This window comes from Pocillopora verrucosa, chromosome 8 (assembly GCF_036669915.1).
Source record: "Pocillopora verrucosa isolate sample1 chromosome 8, ASM3666991v2, whole genome shotgun sequence".
In the NCBI taxonomy this organism is placed as follows: Eukaryota; Metazoa; Cnidaria; class Anthozoa; order Scleractinia; family Pocilloporidae; genus Pocillopora; species Pocillopora verrucosa.
In genome coordinates, this window is record NC_089319.1 from 7,716,036 (window position 1) to 7,728,966 (window position 12,931).

The 12,931-nt window shown below is 39.7% G+C and overlaps 1 protein-coding gene across 8 annotated transcripts in view; it reads left to right on the forward strand.

Moving 5' to 3' along the window:
* Window positions 1-12,931, forward strand: part of LOC131793237 (atrial natriuretic peptide receptor 1) — a 35,816-nt gene that overhangs the window by 20,589 nt on the left and 2,296 nt on the right. For all 8 annotated transcript variants that reach the window (XM_066170912.1, XM_066170917.1, XM_066170913.1 and 5 more), the window contains 20 exons: window positions 956-1,262; window positions 1,884-2,257; window positions 2,991-3,123; window positions 3,365-3,451; window positions 3,920-4,138; window positions 4,802-4,877; window positions 5,326-5,461; window positions 5,920-6,000; window positions 6,339-6,416; window positions 6,560-6,664; window positions 7,010-7,081; window positions 8,003-8,168; window positions 8,946-9,095; window positions 9,668-9,851; window positions 10,238-10,378; window positions 10,766-10,889; window positions 11,499-11,567; window positions 11,699-11,876; window positions 12,037-12,135; window positions 12,722-12,813. In XM_066170912.1, the coding sequence (XP_066027009.1) occupies window positions 956-1,262; window positions 1,884-2,257; window positions 2,991-3,123; window positions 3,365-3,451; window positions 3,920-4,138; window positions 4,802-4,877; window positions 5,326-5,461; window positions 5,920-6,000; window positions 6,339-6,416; window positions 6,560-6,664; window positions 7,010-7,081; window positions 8,003-8,168; window positions 8,946-9,095; window positions 9,668-9,851; window positions 10,238-10,378; window positions 10,766-10,889; window positions 11,499-11,567; window positions 11,699-11,876; window positions 12,037-12,135; window positions 12,722-12,813 (2,871 nt within the window). The remainder of the gene's footprint in view (window positions 1-955; window positions 1,263-1,883; window positions 2,258-2,990; window positions 3,124-3,364; window positions 3,452-3,919; window positions 4,139-4,801; window positions 4,878-5,325; window positions 5,462-5,919; window positions 6,001-6,338; window positions 6,417-6,559; window positions 6,665-7,009; window positions 7,082-8,002; window positions 8,169-8,945; window positions 9,096-9,667; window positions 9,852-10,237; window positions 10,379-10,765; window positions 10,890-11,498; window positions 11,568-11,698; window positions 11,877-12,036; window positions 12,136-12,721; window positions 12,814-12,931) is intronic.

The following is a 12,931-nucleotide window of genomic DNA, read 5'->3' on the forward strand; positions in this document are numbered from 1 at the left end:
TTTCGGGACGGATTCATGTTTTTGTCATTGTGCACATATTTTTCCGGCTCTCTCTATGGAAGATACAAAGAGAGGTTTATGGTGATGTTTAATTCAAGTTTGGGCAGAAAGGAGTCTAGCCTCCTGCAGCGATCACGGGGAAGAGTTATGAATAATATTATTAATGTGAAGTTCATCAAAACAAGTTGTTTGTCATCATGTTTCAACCATCTGCTCCTTTTAAAGAAAAGAAAAATTTTTGTTACACTCTATTTCAAACATAGCGACATCAGTACATTGTTATTACTCATTATTGCCTCAATGAGTGAAGATTTAAGTTATCGGGTGCTCCTCGAGATTCAATTGGAATCGTGGCCACTAAATTAATGCTTCAATTATCTTTCTGAAAGGTGAAATTGGAATTCGTTTCATCAGTTAAAATGAAAGGGCCTGCATAAGAATTTTGACGCTGCCCTGAACGATTATCAGCAAGTGATTACATGTCTTTAAAAATCTAGTACAACTAATTTTTTTTTTTTGGGGGGAGCTCCTTTCCTAAACTTGGACCTTCCAACTGTCCTCAGAAACTTAAGACGGTAAAGAAAGACATCGCGTCAGGCTTCCCTCACACGGGGTGAGGGAGGGGGTGGGGAAGGTTTTCTTATCTCGAAATCGTTGGAGTGTATAATTAGCCCTCTCTAGGGTCCGTTATCTTGAGATGCAGTCGGATAGTTCTAGAAAAAGGTAATCGGGACAGTCTGCGTGTGCAGAGTGGCTTATGGACTTTGTACAGGGGGTGAGTGTCCGATAGCAGACCTACAAAGGAGTACTTTTTCCTTTCTCGTGGTTTGTGATGTAAAGACTTGTTCCTTCCAAAAAAAAGGGAGTGAAAGAAAGAAAAGAAAAACCTGTTCAGGCCACCGTGTTTACAAATCATTTCATCCAATCATGACTATTTTCTTCTTGATTACCTCAGTTATGTAGCAGTCCGGAACTTTTAAACAAGGAGCTTTACTCTACGTTTGTAAGAACGTACACCCAAACTACTAAACTTGCCGAGAGCGTTTGGTTGTTACTTAAGGAGTTCAATTGGTACAAAGTGGGTATTGCGTTCGAGCGACTTCCTCCTTGGAGTAACAGAAAGGACGATATTGTAAAGTTTCTTAAGATGAGAGGGGTTGAGATCCGAATTGAGAGAGAGATTCCAGATGAGGTTCAAGAACGTGAGAATCAACGGGCTAAAATCAGACAGCTCATGGAAGAAATGAAACCGCAAGCGCGCAGTAAGTGTTTTTGGTTACGAGGTAGATTTAACAAACGCATCGGGAGATGATTGGTTGTTACTAATTGTGTGCCGAGAGTTGAGGGGTGGGGATTGCAGGTTTTGGATACCTGGTCATTTAGAGCTTGTTTTCAGTCAAAAGGGGCCTCATGGAAGAGGTCCTCTCAGCTCAGAATTGTTTCCTTTGTTCCACGCTTGTGATAAGGCCAAAAGACATATTTGTACAAACAGAAACTCGGGAATTATGACGTTATCTATGCATCTGTCCTCCGATAGACCAAAAATAAGAACCAATCATAATGCGTGGGTAATTCAGCTTATTATATAAATATTACATAAATATTTAACAATTATTCCTTGAGCGCGCGTTGGTTATAACCAACTTCGTATCCTACAAGCGCGAATGGAATAATTTTTTTATTGATTTCATGAAAATCTCGAACGTCTGGATATTTTGCGCTTCTTTTCAGCTCCGCAACAGTTGGCGCGATGCATTTCCATACAAGGTGATTAAGAATATGAGTGAACCAGTATGAGTGAACCAATCAGAACACTAGATATGCATTATTTGCCGTTGGAAATTTAATTAAAGTAGATATTCATATTATTCCTTTTTTTGTAGTAATTATCATTGCTGCTAATTTCTACACTGCCCGTGAGATGATTCTTCCTGCTTCCGAGCTCGGGTTCACCAATGGTGACTATGCGTTTATCACGTTCGAACTGGATTACAATGCAGTCTTACGCGGACAGGCTTCCCCTCATTCATGGTTCCTCGTCCCTTCGGATGGGACCGATAGGTTCCGATGCAAGTTTCAGGAAGGGTTTGAATCCGTGCTAACGCTTGCACTGGACGTCGACGAAAGCAGAGGAGCCTTCGACATATTTCAGACCGACGTCAAGAAACGTTCGCCTGAAGTGCCTTTTCCTAATAGTACCGCCTACCAAGGATATATTTTTGACAACCCCTCCCTTTCACCACTTAATACAACCACTGTAAGTATCCAATTTCTATTTCTAACAGACAGAGCTGAAAAGCGTCTGCGTTTGTGATGGAATTCGTCTGGTTTCAGAAGTTTTTTGTGCTATTGTTTGCACTTGAAGTACTACCTGGCCGATGTTTGTGTTTTACGATAAACGTCTCCAAAAGATATCTTATAACCTAGTCCACTGACTGTCTGTGAAGAAAGCTTCAGGCATAATTCATCCGCGTACGTCTTCACCGCAGCTTACCCGAAGCAAAAAAATATCGCCGTATGCAATTTTTCTGAGACTCTGGCATTTTCCTATATTGTTTCTAGTCTCCCTACTTGTTTCCGTAAAAATTTAGGGTAAGCGCTGACGTATTTCAGCCGTCTCTTTCTTCGAACCTCTTTCTGTAGTTCATCCAGATTTCCTCCCTCCTTTTCAAAAATAGCATTCCAAATATCATTGCGACCTGGAAATTGTGTTCAAGGGAAGCTTTCTTGTAGAGTGTCAACTGTTGAAAACAAATTTTTTCCGATTTAGTTGTTTATAAAATGTTTATTTAGCATGGAAAGGAGGTAATTCCTCTCGCGAACGCGAATGTTAACTCTTAATTTCATAAGGTTATTAATCTACCTCATAAGCTGTCCCTCAGCAGAACTATTTTACTCTTACTTGAAAATCGTCATTAGCCTTTTTTCACTCCATTGTGTAATCTGACTGAAACAGTTTTGGGATTAATGCCTTCAATTTCAATCTGCAGCCACCAATGTATGCAGCCTTCCTTTACGATGCAGTCTACCAGTATGCCATTGCATTGAACGAGACAATAGCTCGGAACGAGAAACCAAACGGGAAAAACATCATTTCCAAGCTACTGAACAGGGAATACGACAGTAAGTAGTGTGAAGCTACTCCACATTGCATGAAAAGCTGGAAGGGTTTAGATCATATGTATCTTAGAACCTCTCCACCATTTAGATAAGTCCTTGATCGTGAAACAGAACAATTTTTTTTATTTTTCACTGACCACACTTTAAAGTTGAACAGTGCTAACCATAAGCTTCGCTAAATCCTCAGCTCGACTTTCTATTCTCGTTACTCGCCGTAAAGATCTTTTTTCTACTCCTTTGGCAGGTATCCGTGGTCAGCGAGTTTTCATTGACAAAAATGGAGCTGCTGAAGTTGACCTGGTCCTTTTGGACATGCGCTGGGAATTCACAAGTACGTTGATATTAGACTTATTTCATAATCGACTGAAGCAGGTTGTTTAAACGTACGAGAGAAGTCATGCATCATTGAAGTAGTTATATGGTATTTCTGATTAAAAGTTTTATCTTATCTTCGCTCTCATGCTATTTCAACTCATGTCCTCTTGTTTTGAGATCCTGTTAAGAGTCCTGAACTTAACCGTATGAACAAAATATGGGAAAATTTCGAATACTAATTTAGAGAAGTGCCCGTTACATTTGATTCAGCATAGTCGCACTCTTCTTCATTGCACATCTTGGCGATCAGTTTATACATTGAGAAATTACGCAAACACAAAAAAGGTTGCTCTTAAGAATCTCGAAACGTTGTCAGTTTCATTATTTTTCAGTTTTGGTTATTTTCAAAAAAATTAATCCGCCGACGATTGCTTCGTTTCTTGAGACAATGAGTGATTCATGCAGATTTTCTCGGCTATCACAGGAGAAAATTGCCCAAAGAATGCCTCTAACACTGCAACCATGGTACCGGTCGGACACTTTAAGGTCACCTATACCAACAGCAGCGAAGTCAGCTTTTCCTTCAAGCTCTCACAGGATGAAAAGATCGAATGGCCAGGAGGTTCTCCGCCTGAGGATAGCCCAAAGTGCGGTTTTGATAATGATAAATGTAACCCCCCGGATTCTCCTGTTGGTGAAAGTGGTATGACAATTTATTACATGACTGGCTTTGCGATTCCAATCTTTCCCACTTGGGAGAGACGTGTGGAACACGGAAATATGAATCGATACAAATAATGTTACCTTTTAGCCTTAGGATAAAATATTTTTGTCCGAGCTGAGCTAGATATTGATATCGCTTTTTGTTACGTGTCGTAAAACTCCTCTTCGTCTTGGCCCCTGATACGAGGCGACCTCACGCTGGGTGGTTGGTCCTTAAACACTCGGATGCCTTGGGATCGATTTATACCTTCCCTAAAAATGAAAAAAAAAGAATGTCATCCGGCATCGATCCGTTTTTAAAGGTGGATTGAAAATGTGTTTTGATGCATTATGGTTGAGATAACCAAACTTTTCTCAATGAGTTTGAAACGCCGTTATCCGGGTGGTAGTACGCTGAACTCCGGTTCGAGAAGTCCGCAGTGCTGTTCCGACTGAAGTGAATTGGTATGACGCGTCACTCGTCGAGCGCCCCTCTTTACCCAGGATTAATGCATGCAGATAGCAGCCATGTGCGTTACCTTACAATGCTAGAGGAATTCATGGTACCTTCATGCTGTTAACATCGAGATATAAAGAATTTACCGAAGTTAAGTAGGACTTGTTCGTTTATCTCGTATTTCTAATTTTTTATTTGTTCCTTTAGTGAAAATGGCGATCATCGCTGGAATATCTGGCTTTGCTGGTCTTCTCATTCTCCTGTTTGGCGTCAGCAGGATAAGGTTGGTTTCGCTTGTTATTAAATGTTTTTCACCTTGTGATAAGGTTAAAACAACCATGTCTCTATACTGCAAAACGAAAATTATTTCCAAATGTGCGGAACACTCGACTATTGACATCGCAGTTTTGGATCTTGCTCAGCAGCCTGGCCTCACATCTCTGACGTAAGGAAGTTTCAATCCTCTCCATCTTCCAATTAGGAGCTACGCTAATCGACATTACTGATAATGACGATTTTTCTTTTCGATCTTGCGAAAAACAGAGCAGTAGTTTGCAATCCGCGTAAAAAGTTTTTACGCGTGGTGCAATTCGTCGAGTTGTTTTCAATTGGTGGCGTTTAAATATGATGTATTTGAGAACAATTTTAACCGCGGTCTGGTTACTTGCTGTGCACCAGTTAGGTTCTCTTTAAGATGATTCTGGTATTCTTATGTGATTTATTTTCCTCAGACAAATTAGGTTGGAGAAAGAGTTAAAGAGTTTACTTTGGAAAATAAATTATGAGGAAATTGCCCTTAAAAGATCACATACAGGTCCAGCTGCGTTTACAGATGATGAACACTTTGATTTACCCAAAGACCCGGAGGTACATGCGTTTTTTTAATTTTTATAATGGTGATGACCGCTTAGACGAAGATGTTCACGATGGTACTAATAACAAAAACTGACAATGGGAATGATGATTACCATGGCTATAACGATGACACTGATCATGACGAAGGGGATTATGATGTCATGAGAGCACAGGACAGGTCGTGATATATCGCCGGGGGGAGGAGTCGGGGAATTTTGGTTCCGTCACAATAATATTTACCTGGTCCCCCTTAAGGCTCTGCAATATTCTCATGATTTCCGCTCACTGGCAGTTAATTGGCAGTCAAGTTGACTTAAATTTTAAACAAGCGATGAGGTATAGGAATTAATGTGACTTACTCTTAAAATGGTCAAGGGCTCATTTTAAAACCTTTTTTTTTTTTTTAGGAATACACATCAATTGATCCATAGTACTGTTGACTCATAATTTTCGTTCTGACTCTGTTACAGGAAACGGAAGCACCATTGCTGATGGATTCATTCATGAATGGTGACATTATTGGCGACTCCACCCGTTTTGGATTTTTTAAGGTTAGGTTTTAGAAGTAGTCAGGTGCTTTACCTGTAGATAAAGTCATGTCATATTTTTTTCTAATGTTCTCTGCCTTAAACGAATATGGAAGCGATCCTCGCAGTTATGAATACTTCTTGGGTAGTCGTGAAAATAAGGTTCGTACGGGATTTGAACCCATGACCTCTGCGATACCCGTGCAGCGCTCTACCAACTGAGCTAACAAGCCAACTGGGAGCTGGTCATTAGGTTAGTTCCAAATAAACCCTCGAAGTGGAGAAGAAATGACTGTAAATATTAGAAAATCATATATATGAACTGCGGTTGAAGAAACTATGCCTAACTTTTTTCGTACCAGGGAACCTCAGTTGTTGTTAAGCGAGTTGGGACAAAACATGTTGACTTGACACGTTCAGTGCTCCTAGAAATGAAACAGGTAAATTGAGTTTCTATTGATACCACTGCCCACTTATTTGTCATTCGCTTGTTGTGTTATTCAAATATTTATCATAAGTAGTCGATTATTAGTGTTATAGTCTCTTATGAATTTTATTCCCTTTTTTTTTTTTTTGCACGCAGATGCTTGATATCCGTCACGATAACCTTTCGCACTTTATTGGTGCTACCGCTGATCCTCCGAATATTTGCATCGTGTCTGAATTCTACTCTCGTGGGAGTCTTCAGGTAAGTGTCCAATATCGGACGGTTGCCTTTAGCTCACTCAGTGATAACATCTTGGGCTTGCCAATCTGGTTCTTTGTATAGTTTAGCAGTTGAAAAGGTTATTGTGAAGGTCTCACATGATCCTAAATTGCTACTATTTTTGTGGGAGTATTGAGATTTTACTGTGCCATAAATATATTATGATTATTAATATTATTACTATCACCAAATTTTAAGCTTTAATCAAATAGATACGAATTGGTCAAAAGAAAACCGCAAATCGTATTTCTCCGTAGTCTTGCTTGCTTCTATGATGTTATTGTGCTTCTTCGAGTTTGATGTCTTCTTACGCTTTATTTCTGCTAGGAAATCCTGGAAAATAAAGATGTAAAATTGGATCACATGTTCATCTGTTCACTTGTTAATGACATCGCGAAGGTAATCAAGATCGATAACTTAGTGTTTGCTCTGTAACCACAACTACGAAAATCGCGGAAACCTGTTTCGAAGAACTACTGGCACTGGACAATAATTTCCGAAGATAGCCGAATGTTACGCACTAAAACTAAAACTTGCCTACTTACACCACCATGACAAAGCCCATAACCCTTTAAACCTCAGAAGTGATTATACATGTATCTTCTCTCCGTAATCTCCACACATTATCCAGCCAACATGTAATGAGAATACTCAAACTTATCAGGTAGAAGTTAGTAGTCTTCATTTAACACCAAATTCTCGTGACTTGTTTAGAAGGAAATGTGTAGTAGCTAGAGGGGAGAATTAACAATCAGATCTTGGGAGTTAAAGGGTTATGAGACTATAGCCGCACAAAAATGAAATATTAAAGAATTTTGTCGGTAAACTCGATTACTGGTTGTGTGATCCTCTCAAAAAGAAATTTCGTCGGTGGCTCCCGCTGATGTTTTGACAAACTGATGGGAAGTCATCGTTAGTAAACGATTATTCCACGGGCGCACGTTGGGTATGCGGAACGATAGACGGGCCGAGTTGGTTATAATTATCCTATATCCAACAAGCGCGATTGGCATAATTGTTTTATTAAAAATGCCCCAAATATTCATAAATCTCCCCCACTTTATTTTGTAAATTTTATTTGTTTGACGCGCACAAGTACCATATTTGTAGAGAATAGTATAATAGCTCATAACCAATGATGGCTAAGCCGATGGAAACTCTTGAATTGGATCATCTAATGAACCAATTTTAAATAAAATGAAAAATCACCAATCCATCGACCTGTTAGCGACTTTTGCCCCCAATCGTCTTTCGCTGCTGCTGACAACATCTCGTATTATAAAACCATGAACGATAACATTTGGCTCTTGTTTTTTGTAGGGAATGGGTCATCTTCATTGCACGGACATCAAGTCGCATGGAAGTCTCAAGTCTTCCAATTGTTTAGTGGATAGCCGTTGGGTACTAAAAATTGCAGACTACGGACTTCCGACCTTTCGTTCGAAACTAACGAAAACTTTTAAATATAATGAATCTTATTACGAAGGTAGGTAGGAATCTCAGCTTTTTAAGCTGGAATTTGCGAAGTTAGTTTATGTGCGTTGTGACTCATGTAAGTATACAGAGGTACAAAGATACGTTGGAGTGTTCTTGGTGGTTCTCTGACTTCTTAGGAGACCAGTCATTATTTATCGCGGGGGGAGGGGGTGGGGGGGTGGTTAGAAAAATTTTTTCTTTGGAGGGGGAAATTGAATTTGTCAAAGGGAAACGGAGGGGGGGGAGGTGTTAGTCGCCGCCAACAGAGTATGAAGTGGAAATAATAACAAAATGGCTGCCAATTAACTGCCAACTGCGGGGGATCTTGCCTACTACCCCACCCTGGCGAGAAGTAATGACCGGTTCCGCATGAGCCATTATAACGAGGACAACTGGAATATTTTCGCCTCGGTACGCCCGAGTTTCATAAGTGAAAAAAAATAATGATAAAAAACCTCAGGGTAAGGATAAGTTAAGTTCTTGATACAAAGCCAACTTGCAGTCGGAGTTAACTCTCTAACTCTCAAGATCTGGTTGTTAATTCTCCCTTCCAGCTGCTACACATTTCCTCAGGAAATAGTTAGGAGAATTTAGTGTTAGATCAAGATAACAACTTCTACCTGATAATGTTGAGTCTTCTTATAACCTGTTTGCCCTATAATGTAAAAATAATATAGGGAGAAGTTACATGTTTATCACTTCTGAGAGTTAATCCATAGTGAATTCACCACACATCATGCATTTACACAGCGAATGAACTAATGATTTCATTTACCTCGTGTTTCAGATTTGTTATGGACGGCTCCTGAAATTCTTAGACTAAGCAGTCGTCCTGTAAATGGAACACAGGAAGGAGACGTGTACAGTTTTGCCATCATCTTGCAAGAATTCCACACACGAGAAGGGCCTTACAGTGCAAACTACATGCAACCAGAGGGTGAGACAATTCGTTATGAGAAAAGTAGTTTGAAATTTCTTTATGTGACAACTAAGGTAATTCTTACAAGCCAGGCATGAGACTTTCTCTTAGTAACTCTTACAAGTTCAGTAGCTATACGAAGGAGTGACGCTTTGTCAGTTGGAAAGAAGTTTTTACTGAAATGACATTTTGCAAATTTAAAAAAAAGAAAATAAAAAATCACGAGTCAGTCAATTAGTGTAAATCAATCAATTGATCGATCAACCAGTCAGTCATTAGGTCTGTCAGTTGTTCAGATATTTAATCACTCAGTCCGTTAGTTAATCGATCTGTCAGTCAGTTTGTTAGTCTTTAAGTCAGTCAGTCAGTCAGGTAGCTAGTCTGTCATGGTCATATGTCAGCCAGTTAGGTAAGCCAGGTTACCAAGTGAAAAAAAACAACCACCAAATCAAAACTCTCGTTCAAATCTTTCTGGAGTCGTGTTAGTTTTTCAAACCTTTGTAAGACCTCTGATCAAACAGTCAGGCAGTGATCAATAACATGCCAATACGTCAATAAAAGAGTGACTTTCTATTCACTTTCATTCCTAGAAATTGTAAAGAGAGTTACAGAGGCCGAAATACCGCCCTTTCGCCCCACGGTCGTGAACCTTATCACTGGAGTGGAAGAGCTCAGAGAATTAATGAAATTATGCTGGGAGGAAAAGCCTGAAGCTCGCCCAGATTTTCATGATATAAAGAAGACTATGCACAGAATTGTTAGTAACAGTGGCATGTAAGTGATTTATCTCATGTCCTTTAGGGTCATTTTGAGAAAGTTTTTTTATCGCTGTGGAGCACCAGCGGGACCAAGAAATTTTAATGAATGTCATGTTTTTAAGTAAGGTTTATAAGAACTGATTTAGAAGCGGTGTACCGAGTTTTCTTGCGTGACTTCAGGCTATGTTTTTCGGTTTGAATTAAGCATTTTATAGGTAGCGATTACATAGCAAAGCCTTTCGTTTTTTGGAAAGGGAGGCTAAGGTTGACCTGAAAATGTTGACCACTCTGAAAGCGTTAGGATTCATGTAAACATGCCTATTTAATTATACCTCTTTCCATTCCCTTCGAATTTTCTTTTTAGTGATTGTGCTAACCAGGTAGATCCTTTTCGAACCTTAGGAAAACAAATATTTTCGACAATGTGGTGTATATGATGGAGAAATACGCGGACAATCTTGAAGATCTTGTAAGCGAAAGAACTGTACAGCTAATGGAGGAAAAGAAAAAGACAGACGCCCTGCTGGACAGAATATTACCACGGTGAGTTTCCTTTTAAATTTTCCTGCGTACTAAAAACTTGAAAATAGAGAATAAAGCCAAAATGGTGAATCCTCCACAAAAGCCGTTTTCCAAACGAAATCCGTGTCGTGCTATTTCTAGACTCACTATTTCTCACCGTCGATGTCTTTGCAAGCCATAGGCTGCGTATTTTTGGGAATTTCACACACGAGATTGATCGATTTAATAATAACTAGGACTGAGAGGGACTGTGACCTGTAGAAAGAGTCAGTCTCCCTTTGATGCTCTCTTTCAAACTAAGGACATTACATTGCTTGTCTGAAGCAGTGCAGCTGTTGAAACGTCGCGAGCTATAGCTTGACTCGACGGTTGATAGTAACACGTTATTTCGCATGTTTTCTCTTCTAGTCCCGTGGCTGAGCAGCTTAAAAGGGGCAAAGCAGTGGAAGCGGAGAGTTTTCATGAAGTGTCGATCTACTTTAGCGATATTGTGGGATTTACACAGCTTTCATCAGACAGTACACCAATGCAGGTAAATACAAAACACTCCAAGACACCTAAGTGCACATCTTCTTGTGCAACTGGAGGAGTTGCTTTGAAGCCCGCTGAACTGTTTATTGTGCGTAACTCGAATTGCTCAAACTTGCCTTTCATCGTTGACTACAGATGATGTCCACACCGAATGCACACATAAGCGTTTACGCAAGTTAAAACAGCTTGGATGCAAGCACAGTCATAAGCTCAAGTTTGCCAATATTAAGAATATCTGCTGGACGCAGAGAGATAGGACGAGTGTATCGGTGTCGCTAGTGAATATCTAGCTCAACTGACTGATTTACCAAACAACAGACTGACTGACTGACAGAGTATTGCCAGGCTGACTGATTGGCCGGCAGGTCGTCAGGCTGGTTAGCTAGCTGCCTGGCTGACCAATGGGTTGACTGACCGACTGGCAGAGTACATGACTGAATGAGTAGTAGGCTGGCTGACTGACCAAGGGACTGACTCACTGACTGATCGTCTGATTACAGACGTGCTTACACACGAACAAGCCATCTGTTGATTAATTGACTTTCCTTCTATCGCTCATCAACTGACGTCTTGTACAAGCTCAAGATGTTCTTTTTTTACCTCTTGATAGGTTGTGACGTTTTTGAATGCCCTGTATACATTGTTCGATGACATCATAAGGGAGTTTGATGTTTATAAGGTAAATTCTCCTTTTCCCATATTCGCTTATAAAGTTTTGCAATCGATGCATCAATTAACCGATGTTTAATTGATCACTCAGTTTAACCCCTAGGCCCTATAAATTCAATCTTTCTTTTCTCGTTTTCTCAGGTGGAGACAATTGGTGACGCGTACATGGTTGTATCAGGTCTACCAATCAGAAATGGCGATAGTCATGCTGCTGAAATTGCAGGCATGGCTCTTCATCTGATCGCTGGAGTGAAGCAGGACTTTGTGGTGCCTCATAGGCCTGATCATAAAATTGAACTGCGTGTTGGTATACATAGTGGTGAGTTTAAAACTTCTTGTATGCACTTAAATGTTATTATATCCGTTCTAGTTTCCTTGCATATTTTGGTCCAAACGACCATACTATACGTGAGACAACTGACTATACTCCATATATAATTGTACACACCGCCATGACTTAACGATATTTTCCTCTTTAGGTCCAGTTGTTGCAGGAGTAGTGGGAAGTACTATGCCTCGTTACTGTTTATTTGGTGATACAGTGAACACTGCGTCTAGGATGGAGTCAACTGGAGAAGGTTGGGATTAAATATGCTTGCCAAAATGTGATACCTCATTTTCTTTTCTTTTTTTCTCTCATCTTGCTCATTCAGTCACTGTTTGGCTAAAGTTATCTATAGTGAAGCCGTTTGGTGGAGTTTTTTGCCTATTATTTTCGAGACTTGTTTGTAACTGCTCACGAATAGGCAACAAAGCTTTTTTTCTTCAGTCCCGAGGTTGTGATAAATTAAGAATCTTTCTGTGTTTACATTATTTGGTCATCTCTGAAAATTTGATAACTTGTTTTTAATCAACTGAGTTGGTAATGTAAATTGGTCACCGTAAAGAGTTTCTAAAACGTCAGCTTTTCAACTCTTTACAGTGGCAAATTTACATAATCAACTCAATTGATAAAAGCAAATTATCCTGTTATACTCTTCCACCGACGCAGTACCACAGTTTCTTTGAAAACGTACCCACTTCATCTCTGAAAATCGGTTGATTTGATGGATCCGCAGCATAATCTAATTGAGAGTATTTTTCATTCTTTGTTGTAACCACTTTTCTGTTTTTGGGATTCTTAAATTGATTATTTCATTTTCCCTGCTTTATTCATATCTTCAGGTTTAAAAATTCACATAAGTGAGGCCACAAAGAAACTCCTTGAAAAATTAGGAGGTTTTAGAATCGAGGAAAGAGGAGATGTGTTCTTAAAGGTGAGGTATCCGTTGTAACTTTTTAAAAGTGATTTTAGAATGACGTCTCCTTAGGGTTGCGTCCTACCATTACAAGCATTGCCTATAAGTTTACTTGGCTTACAGCCCTCAACGATTA